The 19383-nt window shown below is 40.7% G+C and overlaps 1 protein-coding gene across 6 annotated transcripts in view; it reads right to left on the bottom strand.

Moving 5' to 3' along the window:
• cacna1fb (calcium channel, voltage-dependent, L type, alpha 1F subunit) overlaps positions 1–15673 on the bottom strand; it is a 37099-nt gene extending 21426 nt beyond the window's left edge. For all 6 annotated transcript variants that reach the window (XM_037478936.2, XM_037478937.2, XM_037478938.2 and 3 more), the window contains exons 1-12: positions 15265–15673; positions 9039–9310; positions 7994–8094; positions 7672–7777; positions 6601–6740; positions 5209–5360; positions 4890–5042; positions 4399–4595; positions 3196–3299; positions 2959–3110; positions 2797–2871; positions 40–121 (exon numbers count right to left, since the gene is read on the bottom strand). In XM_037478936.2, the coding sequence (XP_037334833.2) occupies positions 40–121; positions 2797–2871; positions 2959–3110; positions 3196–3299; positions 4399–4595; positions 4890–5042; positions 5209–5360; positions 6601–6740; positions 7672–7777; positions 7994–8094; positions 9039–9310; positions 15265–15286 (1556 nt within the window). In that variant the 5' untranslated portion in view covers positions 15287–15673. The remainder of the gene's footprint in view (positions 1–39; positions 122–2796; positions 2872–2958; positions 3111–3195; positions 3300–4398; positions 4596–4889; positions 5043–5208; positions 5361–6600; positions 6741–7671; positions 7778–7993; positions 8095–9038; positions 9311–15264) is intronic.
• Between the last annotated feature and the right edge of the window lie 3710 nt (positions 15674–19383).

Below are 19383 nucleotides of genomic sequence, written 5' to 3'. Positions count from 1 at the left end.
GTGTGTGTGTGTGTGTGTGTGTGTATTTGTGTGTGTTACCAGCAGTTCTGGCAGCAGTTGGTGTGCTCTTCATCAATGTTTTCTGTATTTTCAGATGCAGTTTCACTCGCAGGAAGACTAGCTGAGAGATGATAGAGTAAGAGGGGAAGAAATAGTGAGAGAAAGAGGATTTTAGAGTTGGAATAAAACGTCATGATGACAAACCGTGTCAGATCGACACAATCAGCTGCAGGTATCTATATATTTTAGGACTGTGTTGGGCTTCCACCATTGCAATAAACCAAGGTTGACTTTTCAATGCATTTCTGCTGCAGAATATAACAACAGGAAATTCGGAATTGACTTGCGTGGATGCAAGGTTAAAGACAGTATTTGTCTTCAACCCCTTTCCGATCTGGCCTGTGCCAGTGCAAGGTTAAAGACAGCCTACTCTTCAAATCCCTTTCCGGACTGGCCTCAAGATTAAGGATCCAGGCCTCTCCAACCCAAACCATTTCCCATACCAGCACCCAGCAGGTAAACTTCTTCTACCCACTTGGATACAACTTGCGTGTTACAAGAGCATGAACAGCTTTTGTGCCACCAAGAAACCCAACAGTCCTCATGATCCCTAAATCAATCCCGCAACAAAGGAGAGATCGGACACCAAAGCAAACGAGACTCGATGAAACACCGAAAACGCCACTACGTACTACGTGCCTAAAGTACTACGAGCCTGAAAGATATGGAGTGTGAAGTACTACGAGCCTGAAGTACAAATTAAATCCGTTCAACTTGACTTAGAATAAAAGGTTGAGTGAAAAGTAACTTGCAAGCGAAAAAAGTGAGGGGACCCCTGTGTTAGACCTTTACAATGACAGTGTTCCTCCAGGCAGGCAGTGAAAATGACTGTGTCCCCCGACAACTGTCCGCGCCAACTGGACCATCCACGCCCAACCCCCCGCCGTCGGCCGGACCATCCGCGCAGCACCACGCCCCCATGATTTTTAATGGTCTGGCCCCCCTAAAATGGGTTTTATGAGACTTGGGCAGACTACGTCAATGCGGCGTTATGGTGGCAAATCACTGTCATAATTTGAGAGCGCAAATCAGTTTCATGCGTGCGCGTAAATCAAACATCCGCGAACAAAAGCCCATCTCGCTCGAGCAAAAGCCTGTCTCGCGCGATATATTTGCTCAAATTTAGATATGACAGATTCTTCACGGAAAGGGAATGTACCACATACCGGAAGTGACGGAAGTGTTGAGCGCGGTATTTTTGAATTGTCGTTGTGGAGTTTGTGGCGACAAAGACGTTCATGGTGACCGTCCGAACATGGACTGCGGCCGAGGCATGTTTTGCCCGTTTTGTGACAAACACATGAACAGCTTAACACGGTTTTGCTTTACGTGTGGTCGGTGTTTTTAAAGGACGCGGACCAGACGGAAACACCAGACATACTGCATCATTGCGTTCAATATTTTAACGAGGGTCACTCGTAAGCTGTAATCGTGGACATGATGTCAAGTCTACGCGGTGTAAACGTCAGCTTGAGGACTCTTAAAAGTAAACTGAACGAAGCCGGGTTGTACCGCAGAAAGGATTATTCCTCGCCAAACGCCGTTGTTACGTGCCTACTGGTTTTTGAACCTACTGGTTTGGCTACGCGTGCGTGTTTGTTTTGCCCCGACAGCGGCACTTTTAAGAGTCCTCAAGCTGATGTTTACACCGTGTAGACTTGACATCATGTCCACGATTACAGCGCACGAGTGGCCCTCGTTAAAATATTGAACAATGATGCAGTATGTGTGGTGTTTCCGTCTGGTCCGCGTCCTTTAAAAACTCCAAACACTGACCACACGTAAAGCAAAACCGCGTTAAACTGTTCATGTGTTTGCCACAAAACGGGCAAATCATGCCTCGGCCGCAGTCCGTCTTGGTCGCCATAAACTCTACAACCAACGACAATTCAAAAACACCGCGCTCAACCCTTCCAGTTTGTGGTACATTCCCTTTCCGTGAAGAATCTGTCATTTGTAAATTTGTTTCGGGATTGGTAAAAGTGTTTAGCGTCTTGTAAATTTGTTTTCTAAAATGTAAATGTGTTTTATAAAAGGTAAATTTGTTTTCTAAAATGTAAATGTGTTTTATAAAATGTTAATTTGTTTTATAAAATGTAAATGTGTTTTATAAAATGTTAATTTGTTTTATAAAATGTTAATTTGTTTTATAAAATTTGTCTCGAGCTTTGTAAAAGTGTTTTATTCTTTGTAATGTTGCTTTGCACTTCAGGGCCATCGTAATAATATGAGATAAAACGTTGTTAAAAGGGCAAACGACACCTCTCTGTAACCGTAGATGACCACCATCTACAATCCTAATTTACCATCATTACCGGCACTCCTCCGGCCGCAAATTAAGACCAATAATAATACAACCAATTTTGAGCATATACAATTAATCGCTGTTAATCACAGAATATATATATATATATATATATATATATATATATATATATGTGTGTGTAAAATATATATATATGTAAATATGTATAACTGTGTAAATATAAATGATAATTGAAGAGTAGTGTTACGTCCCCTAACGCGACTCCGCCTTCGCTATGAAGAGGGCGAGGTAATTAACCCTCAGGTGATTCACCTGAAGCAGCGCCACCTGAGAGACGTGGTACAAACCTTGCTCACGCCTTATTTATCTTCGTTGTTCCACCTTTGCTAAGGCTACCTTTTTATATATTTTGTGTGTTACACCTGTACACCCCTAAGCACAATAGGCAGGCCGTTGCAAGTAGGTTTCACCGTGTGTTTCACTGGAGTGACTGAACCATCCAAACTTCCCTCGCTTCTTATCGGACAGATCTCCCAGAGACGGACCTGAAAGACAAGAAACTGTTATTATAACAATTAATACATACATTATCCTTTTTAACTATTATCTCCTATACACACAACCACTCTTACGTGGGTTCCCGTCTTCGTCCAGCTCGTCCATGTCCTCGGCCTGAGTGATCCAGTCCATGTATCCACACAGGTCCTCCTCCATCTGCTGCTTCTCTCTGAGCTTCTGGAAGTCTCCGCGAGCCTTTGCCTTCTCCCTCTCTTTACTGAACTCGCTGCAATGTTGGTACAACATTAGCATGATTTTAGCACAAGACCCTTTTTCTGACTTGTGGGTTACAGAAGGTTTAAGGAACGAACCCACTGAGGACTCCCAGAACCAGGTTGAGGACAAAGAAGGATCCGAATATCACCAGGCTGACAAAATACACCCATGGCAGCTCGAAGCCGATTGCGTCGTTCATCTGAAGGGAGAGCAACATGGAGTGAGTTCTTCAGAAAAGGCAAAGAGGCAAAGATGCAGAGTTCGAGAGTTAAAAAGACTTGAAGAATGAAAGACTCAGAGACTTAATGACATAAAGACCTAAAGCCTCAGCAACTCAGACTCCGAGGGCCTCATGCAACGCTTTTGTGCCCACTTCAGATGAGAGGGGATGTGAAAAGTGCGCCTAATTATGTATTCTGTGGTATTTTAATTTTCCTCGCATATGCCTCCTGGTGAAATAATAGGAGTAATCTGAGCCAGGCGGAAACCCAGTACAAGGAGACGACATTACATCACATGTGATTTAAGTTGATGCTTTTAACCAAAGCGACTTCCAACAAGTGCATTTCAACTATAAGGAAACAAACTGAAGAACAAGAAACAAGAAAGTGCAATTTCATAAGATAAGCCGATTTACAACTTGTTATAGAGCCATTTTAAGTACAAGCTACAGTTTTTTAGTGTTTTTTAGTCAAGGTATAGTCTGAAGAGGTGTCTTTTGTTTGCAGCGGAAGATGTAAAGGTACTCTGCGGTCCTGATGTCAGAAAGGATTTTTGCCACAAGGATCAGACTTTTTCTGTTGATTGAACACATTATGCGTCACAGAATGAGCAGCCATGCATTATTGGTTACTGGAAGAAATCAAAGAGGAAATTGCATCTCCCACTCAGCGTTCACATTCCATTCCAGCCGTTGTCACAGAATTTTAGTTTTTTCTGTTTGGTTGATCCATGAAAATAAGAAAGGCGGTTTCACTTGCGCGTTTAAATGCTTTCAATATACGGTATAGTGGGCGGAGAAAGGCGCTGATCACCTGATGAGCTGCAGGTTTCGTAAATACGATGTAAACTGAAGTATCACAGAAAGCGTAATCACCTCGTTTTCCGTGGCGCTGATGTCGCTACGTTTGCAAGTGTATGTACATGAGGCCCTCAGAGACACAGAAAATTGGAGACTTAAAGATGCAGAGACTCTGAGACCTACAGAAATAAAGACCTAAAGACTCCGAAAGGAGAGACTTTGAAACTTAAAGACTCAGACACTCAGAGACTCAAATAATTATAGAAAAGGTTCAGACCCAGTAGAGAACGTCGGTCCAGCCCTCCATTGTGATGCACTGGAACACTGTCAACATGGCGAAGAAGAAGTTGTCAAAGTTGGTGATTCCACCGTTGGGCCCATCCCACCGGCCCCGGCACTCTGTCCCGTTAACGCTGCACTGGCGGCCGTGACCGAGGAAGGCACATGGGACGGGGTCGTCCTCCACGTAGTTATCTGCATTATCCATTGCAGAGAATGGTACTGTGAGCTCTAGTATGTTAATGTTCTAACAACCTCCTTTTTATATTTGAGTACTCTGCTAACGTACTACAGTATTTACATTTCATACATTACACATGAGGTAAATGTAGTATATCTTTCTTCCCTAGTATTAGTACTTTTACTGCAGTAATGGATCAGAGTACTTCTAATAAAGAGCTCCCTCTGAAATGCACGTTTTTTCACTATCAATTAATACATATATATACTACATATTTCCTGAATAGTGGTAGTACTGACTCCTTGTACCTGACTCTTTGTAGTAGCAGGTCCGGTGCATGCGTCCAATGAAGAGCTCCAGGCCGATGATGGCGTAGATGATGATGACGAAGAGGACAAGCAGGGCAATGTGGAGAAGAGGAACCATCGCCTTCATGATGGAGTTCAGCACGATCTGCAGACCTGAGGGATGCACAACAGGCTTTACACACAGGAGGCACACAGGTCCACACATGGAACGCACAGGATGCACACACACTCACATACACACAGAACACAATGAGACACACACACAGACATGCACAGGACACACACACACTGGATACACATAGAACACACACAGACTTACTTGGGACCCCAGACACCAGTCTGAGGGGCCTTAGGACCCTGAAGGCCCTCAGAGCTTTTACATCCAGACCTCCAGGTTTTCCTGGCACGTGATGAGTTGTCGCCACCTCGCCAGATTTATGAGTCATCGTCTCCAAGACAACACTGAACAAACTGCACAAAAAAAAAAAAAAGAATAACAGTAAAAGAAAAGACAAATTTGTATTTTGCGATTTTGGGCTATTGAAAATGAATTGAATTGAAAAAGAAAAGTTGTGATTGGAAGGTAAAACAGGTGAAAACTACTCTAGAGTAGTCCCGGTGTTCAGCCCTAAGGCACCCCTCAAATAAAGTTTTATGTTACCAATAAATATTGTATTGGAACTCTTATAGTTGGCTCCTCTTTTCTTTTTTAAAATCTACATTTATTAAGCTATTAAAAAATTGGGATTAAATTGATATTTATTTATAGTGTGGCTCATTCAGAGAATATCACATGAAATTCAAATTTCAAATATTCAATTTTAAATGTAGCGTGAGGACTACTTCATGTTTTCAATTCATTGATATTAGATATACTCTGAGGTATCTAGACATTCTAGCCACTCAAGGCTTTACATAATCAGGGACATGACGGACCTGCTACATGAGTAAAAATGAACGTATCTCCCATGGCATTAACATTAGTTTTCAGCTAGCACTTTGTTTGCCTCTGTGGTGAACGAGACAGACTGTGAGATCTTTACTCGTAATAACAAGAACATATGTTTCAGTATTTGTTTGCTTTTAGTTTTTCTGGGGTTTTATGGAGGATTGAGGAACTGGTCCTCGAGGAAGTGGAGGATGTGAAGTCTACTCAGTAGTCAGAGTATAGTAATCACAGTAAGCTGTCACATACACTAAACACAAAACCACTAAAATGAGATAAACTGTGTCGTAGCTCCAGGGTTTGTCCTACACTGATCACGGGACAGGAAGCTGCTGAGTTTACTACAGTTAGATGTGATTTACTGCAACAGCTCCTTAAACTCTGGTTCACTGCTCATAGAAGCTCGCCTGAGAGCGGCCAGGGGAGGACAAGAACAAAGAGCCAGGATCTGAAGGGAGGACGAGGGTCTAGAGGAAGGATCTGGGGTTCAAAGTAAACACTGGGGTCTAAAGCGATGAACAGGGACCAAAGAAAGGACTCAGGTCTAAAGGAACTGGGGTTGAAAGGAAAGACTGGGGTCTAGAGTCTACAGAGAGCTACGGAGCCTGATGGAAAAATACTTAAGAGGATCACGCTTGTATTACGAGAATCCTAAATCAGAACAATAAGATAACATAACACTTGAGAGAGAACCAGCATCCATATAAAGATCCAGTATCTCTCCTCAGAAATCCAACCTTTCTGCTGGTTCTGGTGTTTTCTCACCCGACGATGACGATGACAAAGTCGAGGAGGTTCCATCCGTTGCGGATGTAGGAACTGGGATGCATCACCAGACCGTAGGCCAAGATCTTTAGGAAGGTCTCTATGGTGAAGATAATGAGGAAGACGTACTCCACTTGTTCCTGAAGGACAAAAAGACGGATCCAAAGAACTGCTGTAAACTAAAACTACCTGCTCTATTGAGAGCTACTGATGGATTTACATAGTGGTGGGAAAGTATTCAGGTCATTTAGTGCAGTAAAGGTACTACGAGCTCTTGGACCTGGGCCCGGACTTGAACTTGACTCTAACCCTGGAACTGAACCTGGACCTGATGTGTCACTTCATATCGGAGATCCTATTACTCCAAAGATAATGTGGGCGGGAAAAATTGGTCTCCATCTGTGAAGCAGGTTTTTAGCCATGACTTAGCTGAAAAGGTACTTTGGATGATTAATACTGTACTAACACTCTAAACATGTGAACATATACAGTAAATGTCTTATGGAATTCCAAAGGTCCAAACCAATAAAATATCAGGTACTCTGTTATATATTATATAAATATTTCAGCGATGAGCGCATCAATAATTATGATTTAACGTACAGTATTTTCAAAGTCATTTTCAACATGTATCAACAGTAACATGTTGATAATCAAACTGTTGTACTTTGGTGAGGGTCATCTTATTTATTTATTTTTCTGTATTTCTACAATGTGGTATTAGTACTAGTTTCACCTCTGATCCACAGTGGATGTCACAATCATGTTATCACATGAGAATGAAAATCACACACACGGTGAACTGTGCCGTTACTTTGATATTCAAGGACTTCCCAAAGAAGCTGAAGCATTAGAGCAAAATCTGATTAAATTGAAAACCTGTCTGTGATCTACTGGATGTGTCTGATCTAGGCGTAGCTTAGCATAAACTACTGACCACTGACACTGATCTGAGTCCTTCAACCTCAAACACAAGCTACATCCAACAACAAGATCTTGTCCTGCTCTTCACTATACAGTATATACATATACATGTATGCAAGTCATATCCTTTGTGTGACCTCGTCTCACCAGGTCGTGGTTGGTGGAGTTGGAGTCGTCCTCAGGGAACGGTTTGGAAACTCCCAGAGCGACACAGTTGGCAAAGATGGCTAAAAGTATGAAGATATCAAAAGGTCTGGGACGTGTGTTCAGGAAAATTGAGACTAGAGATATTATTATAATTCCCATTTTGTCTTTTTTTGTAATAAATGTTATTTACAAATGTTTAAAAAAAAAATTATTTATTATAAAAACACTTTAAATACCTATATTAATTTTAGCTTTAGTTTTTCTTTTATATAAAGTCAGGAGGGATAAAAGCTGAAAACTGATTGGTTGGACAAAGGGATACTTCCACTCCACGATGGAGAGGGCCGCTCGTCTGATTGGGTTGTTGAGTTTTAGACAGTATAAAGCTCTTGGAGCACGCTGGACCTGATTACTGCCCTGGACCTGAGGAAGAGGAAGGACATCATCGTCATCATCACCATTATCATCACCACCACTGTCACCATCATCACCTACACAATCATCACCAACACCACCATCAACACCATTGATATTACCATTTCTATTACCGTAAACATGAATCCGCTTCACTAACGTTGTTTCTTCTACAGAGTATTTGTGCTTTCTCGTCTCACAGGTTTCCATGAGTTATGGGTCCATCTGAACCCTGTTGCTGTTTCCTGCTGCTGCTATCATCATCACTGTTATTATTTTCAATATTACTCATATTACTATTACTGTCATCACAAACCAACATTACCCTTTCCCAAAGTATTTGTGCTTTCCCTTCCCACAGGTTTTTTTGGATGGTGGTTCTATCTGATGGAGGTTGTCCCTGCAGTGGTCCTGCTGTACACCCTGCTTACTACTTGTAGTTATTTATATAATTTCTTTTATAGGAATTGAATGTATTGTACATGTTGTGCGTGTTTTATTCTAAACACATGATGTTCTTCGCAGTCCATCCTGATAGACACACTGCAATTGTGCATTATTGTTGATCAGTAAAGATTGTTTTCATTCCACCAGATTGCATCCTCTGACATTCTCACTGAGGTTTCTTCCCTTTTTTCCCCATGTAAGGGTTTTCAATTTTTTTCCTGTGCCGATGTGATGGTTTCTGGACACAGGATGTCACATGTGTGCAGACTGTAAAGCCCTCTGAGGCTAATTTGTAATTTGCAATTTTGGGTTCTACAAAATGAAATGAAATGAATTGAATCACCACCACCACCATCATCATCATCATTACCAACATGACAATTCACTCATATGTCCAAAATACCTGGCTAATATAAATGTTTCTCATCATCACCATCACTATCTTCATCAGCATCATCATCATCGTCATCATCATCACTATCGTCATCATTTTCATTCGCTGTCACCTGTTTCTTAGCATGCTGTCCTCTTCGTCTCTGTGTCCCAGTTGAGCTGGTGGTGGAGTGAAGCGTGTCTGTCCTCGTCATCCTCACTCCCTGGTCCTCTCCGTCCAGCTCCTCATCCCACTCTGTGTCCCGCTCCTCACCTCCTCCTTCTCCTCCTTCTCCTCTGTCTACTCCATCACCTTCTCCTCCTCCCTCCTCCTCCTCCTCCTCCTCAGTCGCTCCTTCTCCCTTCTCCCCATCCACTGCTTTGGTGTAGCCATTACGACCAGCACCTGGAAAAAGAGCATTTATGTTCAATTAAATAAAATGGAACAACGCCAACAAAGGGAAATAAACAACAACAACCAGAGTGAAGAAAGGGATGAGATGTAACTACTTGCAAATACAGTAGGTACTGTTTTTTTCTGTATTAAGTACTGTTCTTCAATGCGATTATTATATAAAGTGAAAAAGGCCCTCAACTCATCCTCCTAGGAGACTTCAACATCCAGACAGAGAAGTCATCTGACCTCTTACTCCTACTTTCTTCCTTTTTACTGTCACTCAATCCCCCTTCTCCTACTCACAAAGCTGGCAATCACCTTGACAACATCTTCATTAGAAACTGCTCTACAAGTAACCTCACTGTAACTCCACTTCACGTCTCTGACCACTTCTTCATGTCCTACTCTCTTCTGCTCTCCCCAACTAACGACCCCGCTCCCTCAAATAAATCTCTACTTTTTCGTCCCAACATTCAACAACTCGTTTTTATCTTATCCAACCTCCGTGAACTGCTGAGTCCTCCTCCCCCCTCCCTGCTTCTTCCAGGAGACTTTACCAAAAGAAAACTGACATACTGTCAGGTTGGAGTGCTGGTGCAGGCAGAAGGAGGACTCAAATGCAGAGTTCACAAACAGGTGCTCTTTATTCAAACCAAAACCGAGGAAGGACGTGCACCAACGACGAGTAACATAGACAATGACGCGACAAGGGACAACAGGCACACAGGGCTTAAATACACAAGGGAGGTGCAGGTGATTGGACACAGGTGGAAGCAATCAGGCAATCACAGGACAGGAAGTGAAGCTCACCCAGAGACACGAGAGACAAGAAACTACAAAATAAAACCGGAAGAGGATCCAAACCGTGAGACATACGCTCCTCTTTCTCAAACCCAGATCCTATTAGTGTCCCACCGACTTCACCTCTATCGCCCCCCTGTCTCCTAACCAAGTTCTTACCTTAGTAACCTCTGCCCGTCCCACCACCTGCCCCCTCGACCCCATTACATCCCACATTCTACAGTCTATCGCTCCTGACCTTCTTCCTTTCCTCACCTGTCTCATTACCTCTTCTCTGTTATCTGGCTGTTTTCCCAACTCTCTGAAGGAGGCGTTAACCCACTCCTGAAGAAACCCACCCTCAACCTACAGACCGGTATCTCTTCTTCCCTTTCTGGCCAAAACTCTTGAACGTGGCCTTTTTAACCAACTCGCTTCCTTCTGTTCTATATTTGTTTATACCAGTATGTACAAAGTATTTTGTGCTCCATAGAATCGAAGGTTAGATTTTTTTTCAACCGCTAACAAGCATTGTTTAATACTGAAACCACACTTTCAAAACTCTTCACAGGCTGCCTTTCCTAGATTCATTTTGGCCAAACAGTTAATCAAACCTACAAAACTCAGTCAGACCAACAACACTCAGTCAGACCAACAACACTTCATACGTGTCTCAAAATAAGCTTGTTCCACCGATCACTGGAAACAGATCCTCATTCAGTACACATGGTTGTGACTCATAACACACTGACCTAAAAAACACTAGCAACAGGGAGCATTATATCAGTTATGAACTTTTATTGAAAGTTTGAATGAATTTTCACATGAACATTATTTAATTACAGAATAACCAATTTGTAATCTATTGAAGTATACTAAAGCATACTTATGTAATGAGAATAAATCCAAAATAATTTGTTTTCCTACACATTTGAAAAGTGTTGGCTCCTTTGTCCTCCACACACTCTCCCTCATATCACCCCTCCTTCCCCACCGACCTGTCTATGATCCTTATTTCAAACCAAATCAGTTCCAAGCTTCAACTTTTACTGAAACATGGTGATGAGACAAAAGCAGGACACCTGGGTCGGTTTTGAGCTGAAATTGTAATTAGCTTTGTTTGATAATTCTTTGATTTTCTCCTAAGATTTTCTATATTTCAAAATAATTACTTTGACATGAATCAAGTGTTTTGGGAGTTTTAGTGCATTTTGAATGTGAAATAAATTGCTGTGGCGAGCTGAAAGTTGGTTAGGAGAACTGTGTGAAGAGTTTTGAAAAAGTGACTATTGAGTATTGAGAAATGTGCCCTAGCGACTGTAAAAAACTGTAAATAAATTTGTCATCATTGTGATTTGAATGTGCTATTATCAGTTTTGAAAGCAGTGTGTTAGCATATGAAGAATATCCTGCAAATACACAGTTCTGCAGTTTGTGTGGATTTTGAAAAATGCACTTGTGTGTCGCTGAATGTGTGAAAAGTTTTGAAAAAGTGGTTTGAGTATTGAACAATGATTGTTAGCTTTAAAAAAAAAACTGTAAACAACATTTCGCTGATGGATACCAATTTGCTAAATTTAGTGGTAGATTCAGTACTTTCACACCTTGTAATTAGTACTTTTATTGCAGTACTTCAGAGGAAAAATATCAATGATTTGTTTCATTTTTCTTTCAAAGTGAACAAAGAGGAAACAGGATGACGAGAGAAAAGAGAAGAGGAGGAGAAATGTAGTAGTGAACAGCTGTGACCTAGATCTGTGTGTGTGTGTGTGATCTGGGCCATCACTGATGTGTTAGTACCTGAGGACCCTCAACTCGGAGAAAAACCCAGTGATGGGCTGAGATTACGTCTCAGTGAGTTCTTGTGTAACACTGAACACACCCATTGTCACATGAGAACATTATTCAACACAAGGAAGCCGTTGATTTACTGATTGTTTACATCTCTACTGTATATTTATGGTTGGTTCTACTATAAATTACTACAAGCACGAGTGGTAAGCACAACATTTTCCAACAACACCAAAATTTGGGAAATCTTGCCTGAACTGTCAGTACTAAAATAATGTGTTTTTTCCTGTGTCAAAATAAACCTTTATAAAGAGAATGTTAACATATTGTGCTAAAATCTGGTAGAGGTTTGGAGCGTTTTCATTTGTGCAGTGTGCCATCAACAATGAATCCTGTATCATCTATTTCAATAATATTGAATGATTGTACAAACAACCACACAGTGACACTATTTTGTGTGTGGGTGATCTAAATGAATGTTCCATGATCCATTGTTTGAATGAACCCGCATCTGAAAGGTTTCTTTAAAGATATGATTGTGCGATGCGATGTTTTGAAAATTGGAGAGCTGTGTTACAGGTGAAGACTGTTGTGCGTTTTGTATCTAGAGTTTAAAAAAATTCTTCTGAAAGTAGCAACAAAGTAATTGTAAAAAACTGTAGAAAAATAGAAAAACATTACCACACCGTGATGACGTAACTTTAAAAATGAAGCTACTTTCACTACCAGTCATGATCTGAACACTGCTTAGGCCCCAAAACTAAACACACACCTCTTCAGACTAAACCTCCATGAAAACACTAACAAACGTAGCACTTAAAGTGGACTTATAATGGCTCTTATCTATAACAAGTTGTAAATCGGCTTATTTGATGAAATTGCACTTTCTTGTTTCTTGTTCTTCTGAGTTTGTTTCCTTATGGTTGAAATGCACTTATTGTAAGTCGCTTTGGGTAAAAGCATCAGCTAAATGACATGTGATGGAATAAACACTAACGAGCGAAACAAGGTTACTTGTGTTCCATAAACTGCAGGACGAAAAGTCGTTAATCTCCTGAATTCAGAGATGGCAAAATCCCAGTACAATCAGCAGACCACGTCTTGGACAATGCGGGTCACGTGACTCTGGGTCGTGTTGTTTCTTCCTGTGCCGAAACTGCTTCACCCGCAGGACCTCGAGAACCGACTAATTATCCTCAAATTATTCCGAGTCAACTCCCATCATCATGGCAGTAGAAAGAGAGAGTGTGTGTCTTCTGTGTGTGTCTTATGTGTGTGTGTCTTTGTGACGGGGAAGCAGGGCATCTCATCACTCGCACACAACGCTTCATCCGCCTTATTAACTTTCGACTTTTCTCTGCTCTGTCTCTAACTGTGTGCGTGTGTGAGTATGCGTGTGTGTGTGAGTGTGACTGTGTGAGTGTGTGTGTGTGAGTTTGTGTGTGTGTGTGAGTGTGACTGTGTGAGTGTGTGTATGTGATTGTGTGTGTCTGTGTGTGTGCGCGTCTGTGTGTGTGTGTGTGTGTGTGTGTGTGTCACTCTGCCCTGCAGCCTGGTCCAGCTGGAAGGTCGTCGGTTCATTTGTTCATTTTTCTTCTTCTTCTCAAATCTCAGCAGTAAAACCCTTTTATACTGAATCTCATACCAATAAATCCTCACTCCAGCTCCCCGGGACCCTCCAAAGAAGAAGGTGACATAGAAGATGACTGACTGACTTATTAATAAATCCTGATGTTTTATATCATCATCTGATGTTAATCAATCCTCATTTATAATATCATCCTCTTATAAAAATAAATATTAATGTTCATATAACATCACACATTGATAAATTATCAATGTTTAGCTTCATCTCATATCAATAAATGTTTTTTATCATTGTCTCTTACCTATAAATCTGCAGGACGTTTAATATCAAAGACTCATATCCATATAAGCTCATCATCTCTCATCATTAAAGTCTCATGTTCATCATCGTCATTTCCTTTGAATGAATCTTCAAAGTTCATGTCATTGTCTCATATCAATAAATCTTCATGTCTTCCTCCTCAAACACATGACATCATCACCATGTCGTGTTGCATTCACAGCTTGTAGTAATTCACTGAAAGTCTCTGCTCTTTCACTTTAGTAATGCACCTGCATTTATATTTATTTAGTCAAACAAGAATGTATATTTAATTTTCGTTAGGAAACCTAATTATATGAAGCACATTTCCGTACAAAAGATACAGACATGCACGTAGACATATTTGAATATTTTCTAAGTCGCTCATCAAACTTCTGAATGATTTATATTGATTTTAGATTTCTGGTTCTCTTCATTTCAATAAATAAACTGTTTTATTCACATTATCGGTGGGAGACGTTTTGTCCCCTAATGAATCAAATCATTGTGAAGGACTTCGGGTCTGAGTCTCTCAGAGTTTCTCTGGGGTTTTAGATAAAGTTCAACTAAATCCCTATTTCATGGAACAAAAGGGCGGATTAACTCTGGTGCCGTGGTAACCGATGATGTCATACTTATTTCCATGACGATGTTATCGGGAGGTCGAAAGGGGCCATCTCAAAAGAGAGGCTGATCCCTCTACCAGGATCCTGAGGATCAGCCTCTCGCAAAGATGTAGAGGGGCACCTCTTTGACCCCGCCCTCGCTGAGGTCAAAGGTCACGGCTTGGAACCACTCGGGTTACAGTTTCATATCTTGTTAATCACTTTCATTGTTCAGAGTTGGTTTTATTTTCACCCCTCATTGACCACCATTTCATTTGATCTGAAGACTTTCAGCTTTCCTGGTTCGAGGTCCTCAGAACCTTCAGGACTCATTTAAACAGGAAGTAGCTCAAAGGCTGAAGCGCTCATCCTCCTCAGAGACTCAAATCAGGACCTGCACACTCTGATCATCTCTTTGATGTTAATAATTATTGTTAACTTTGATCCTTATTATTATTTATTTATTGACTGTATTATTATGACTTCATGTATTATTATTAATAGGTCAGTGTCTTATTATCTTGACCATTTTCTTATTATTAAATGTAGTGTTATCATTACAATTAAGTATTGATTTGAATATTGTTGTTATTATTGTATTTATTATTATATTAATACATGTGCAATCTTTGCTAAAGAGATATTTACTGTGATTTCTACATATTTCATTTGCTAGGATATATTTTGTGACAAGGCTACCTCAGTAAAGTACATGAAAGCTGGAATAGTTAAGTAATGTTTGACATTTGGATGTGAAATCTGTTCATCTAATTTGCAACATAAAATGATGTCCCCCAATGGAATGAACAATAATAAACATACATCATTATTATTATCATTAATCATGAATCAAACGTTAAGTAACAATAAATAAACCATCATTGTTCATCATTTCTTACTTTTCTGTTTCTCCTCATACATCTCAGAAGGTTTCTCTCTCAGCTCCTTCCCACTGTGGCTCTCATCGTTAATCGATCCCCCCTCAGACTGCTTTGATCATTCCGATTGATTTGATTGCTCCGATTGATCAATCTGTTCGTCATCAGACGATTCTTCTTATTCACCAGCACAAAAACAGCATTGTGTGAAATAAAGATGAATCCACTTCTTCTTCTTCTTTGTCCTCTGCGTCTTCTACAACTGCCGATCACTTCAACAATTAATCCATTCAGATCCAAGAGAAAAGAACATCGAGAAAGAAATCCTGAGAAATCTGAGGGGAAAAATTCAGCTTCTTTTTTCAGCTTCGCTTCACTAATCTCACTGACTCTCTCTTCATCTATCTGTTCATCTCTCCCCCCACCCCCCTCTCTCTCTCTCTCTCTCTCTCCATCCCTCCCAGTTGAGGATTAAATAGAGAAAGCTCAGTGTGTTAAAGGGGAGGGCAGCTGGAAAATTAAAGTCGCACATAGGATACAACTCATCAGGTTTTACCATTAATACACCAATCAAAGAAACATAAATGCTGCCATTCACGGTGATGATGAGGACTACAATAGAGATGATGACGATAAAGGCTTTCTCTGTAGATTACATTGGAAAAACAGTTACTTGGGAATGAAATTCAACATGTAAATCATTTTTGTTCTCTAACTGGAACAGCTTCAAGTTTTGGCTCAAGTTTACAGATTGGGCTGGTTCAGGTTTATAGTTTGGAGTCCCTCTCTCCTTCTTGTTGCCTCCGTCTCCTCCGGCCTGGTTGTCCATGGCGATGGCCAAGAAGATGTTTAGCAGGATGTCTGAATGATAGCTAACATTGGCTAATGTTTTCTAGCATTCTTACGTTGAATCTTGTAGTTTCCTCGCAGGCCGATTTGATTTGATTTCATCAAACAACAGATTAAACTGTGATACATTGTGTGTGTGTGTGTGTGCATTCGTGTGCGTTTTCTGTGTATTGTGTGATTGTGTGTTTGTTGTGGTACTAAGACATATTATCAGGTACCAATGTATATTTTCAGATGCTAATGTATATTATCAAGTACAAATATAGTCTCATCAGATACAATATTACTGGGTGCTAAATGTTATTGTATAAGTACAGGTTCATGTATCTGTGCAGTGTGCATTTTGTGTTCATGGGTGTAAGTGTGTTGCGTTTTGTGTGTTCATGTGTTATGTATTGTATGTTCATTTGTCTGTGTTGTGTATCGTGTACATGTTTTGTGTGATTATGTGTGTGTGTTCATGTCGAAGTGTGTATTATGTATTGTGTATAATTTGTTATGTGTTTTGTCTGTTCAAGTGAGGGTGTATGTATTGTGTTTTCATATGTGTGTGTACGCGTCCTGTATTGTTTATGTGTTGTGGGTTTTCGTGTGTGTGTGTGTGTGTTGTGTCTCTAAGCCCTTTATTAATCCTTTATAATCCTTTGGACCAAGAGGATTTCTCTCTTTTTCTCTTTTCTCTTCACTGTTTCTGTCAAAATAAAATATTTATTGCCAAATAAAAGTCAGTAGTTTTCATAGCTTCTAAATATATTCATTATAATAATTACAAGTTTTATACATATATATATATATGTGTGTGTGTGTATGTATATATATAAATTATATATATATACACACACATTTATTTATACACAAATATATATACACATATTTAGTTAGTTATTATAATCACTGACTTATAATTGGCAATTCATATTTTATATATGTATATACTTCAAAATATTCATCATCTTTCTGTCTTTGTGTATGTTTTTACATAAGTCTCCCATAATCCTCTCTGGATGATGTCATCGCTCTCGCTCGGACTGTAAACAGAGCTCTTCTGCCCCCTGTTGGAGAAGAAGAGGAGGAGAGGAGAGAGAGAAGGAGGACAATAGGAGTATTGGAAAGGAGAGGAGAGAGGAGGGAGGAGGAGAGGTTAGAGGTTTTAAAGTCCATTTAGGGAGCCTAGCCGCTAGGTTAGCCTAGCCGACTTACAATAAGTGCATTTCCACATAGAGATACAGACTCAGAAGAACAAGTAACAAAGTACAATTTTCATCAAATTAGCAGTGTCAAAACATGTTATAGAAAAGTGCCATTATAAGTACAATTTAAGTGCTACGATTTGTTAGTGTTTTAGTCAAGGTACAGTCTAAAGAGGTGTGTCTTGAGTTTCCGATGGAAGATGTAGAGGCTCTCTGCTGTCCTGATGTCATCGGAGAGCTCATTCCACCATCTGGGAGCCAGGACAGCAAAGAGTCACGATCTTGCCGAGTGCTTTTTTCTCAGAGGGAGGAACAAGCAGCTTGATGCAGAGCGGAGTGTGCGGGTTGGGATGTAGGGTTTCACCGTGTCCTGGATGTAGAGTGGAGCCGATCCATTCACAGCATGCATGGTATGTGAGAACCAATGTTTTGAACTGGATGCGGGCAGCCACTGGTAACCAGTGAAGAGAACGGAGAAGTGGTGTGGTGTGGCAGAAGGAAGGTTGAAGATCAGTCGTGCTGCTGCATTCTGGATGAGCTGCAGTGGTCGTATGGCGGTAGCAGAGAGACCTGCCAGCAGAGAGTTACAGTAGTCAAGGCGGGAGAAGACAAGAGCCTGGATCAGTACCTGCGCTGCCTTCAGAGTGAGAAGGGTCGTATTCTCCTCATGTTGTAGAGCGTGTATCTACAGGATCGTGTTGTCGCTGTGATGTTGGCAGTCAGGTAGGTGCGGCCATCAAGGTAGGATGAGAGAAGAGAGAGAGCGGAACCGGTGACAGCTTGTGCCAGTTTTTACTCAAAGTGACTGTAAAGTGACTCCATGACAGTAATGCCTTCAACTTAAGGATGTACATATATTTAAGGATGTGGTGCATCCCTGAGAACAATAACTTTGGATCTGAAATAATTTGTTTGAAGAAATATAGCTTTTCAGAAAAATGTGGTCTTGTGGCCCAGCTTTCCCCTGGCATGATTTAGCAGTTAAGAGCTAACATCATGCTAACTCCATGGACTCATTGTATAGCCTGCTAAACAGTGTTTAGGCAGTTATTTTTGATTTAGTCTTAGTCTTTAGTAGGGTTGGGTATCGTTTGAATTTGAACGATTCTGATTCTGATTCCTTGTTTCGATTCTGGTTCCCAGCGATTCTCGATTCGGATTCTTTTAAGAGGCAGGGTCAAAAAAGTTTAAGTTTAAGATATTTTAAATGAGCTAGCTAACCAAGGGTCTTTCTGAAGGAAATAGTCTGACCTTCTCCATCAATGTTAATTCTATAAACTTTTTACTTTTTATTAACTTTACTATGAATTTCTAACAGGGCTGTTTTCAACTACAATTTAAATATCAAACTATGAACTTGAATATTGTATAAACATTATAAATTATGAATATATTTTAACAGGGGTACACTTTCCTCAAGAGAGCTTTATTTTTGAAACCTCACAAAAACACATTTACACATGAGTGTATGATACTGCAGGTACTTAAACGTTACCTTGCTCCCACTGATGGGCCCTTGGAGCCAGAGGAAGAGGCAGCGCGTCAAACACGGGGCACACATAGGGGGCCAACTCTCCCAACCCCAAATCAGGGACACTTTCACTGACTGGGGGGGTGCTAGCGGTCGGGGAGGTGCTAGCGGTCGACGCGGGGAGTGCTAGCACAATCTTCTTTTTCTTTGCAGCGCCAGCCTCACTGCTCATTTTAACAGATAAGACAGCTCCGCTCTGGCCACCCGGCACCCGCGCGCACACTGGTCTGATGCGTCACAAATTCACAACAACCGGGACGCTATCCATGTTCCATCACGCTGTTATGCCAACACTTCCGGTGGATGCTTCTTCGTTGGTGTTCAGCGGTTTCTATTTCCGGTCGGCGCCGGCGGACTGAGAATCGAAAACTAGGAATCGAATTTTAAACTTTTGAACGATTCCGGGTAAATCGCAAAGCTAGTCCCGATTCCAATCGATTCTCGATTCTCGATACCCAACCCTAGTCTTTAGACAAAAATGCATATTAGTTTTAGTCACATTTAGTCATAATCTTTCTTAGTTTTAGTCTAGTTTTCGTCGACAAAAACAAATTTAATTTTAGTCTAGTT

Source organism: Pungitius pungitius, chromosome 1 (assembly GCF_949316345.1).
Source record: "Pungitius pungitius chromosome 1, fPunPun2.1, whole genome shotgun sequence".
NCBI classification, from domain to species: domain Eukaryota; kingdom Metazoa; phylum Chordata; class Actinopteri; order Perciformes; family Gasterosteidae; genus Pungitius; species Pungitius pungitius.
The sequence above is the reverse complement of the archived record's forward strand: the minus strand, read 5'-3'. Positions and strand labels throughout refer to the sequence as shown.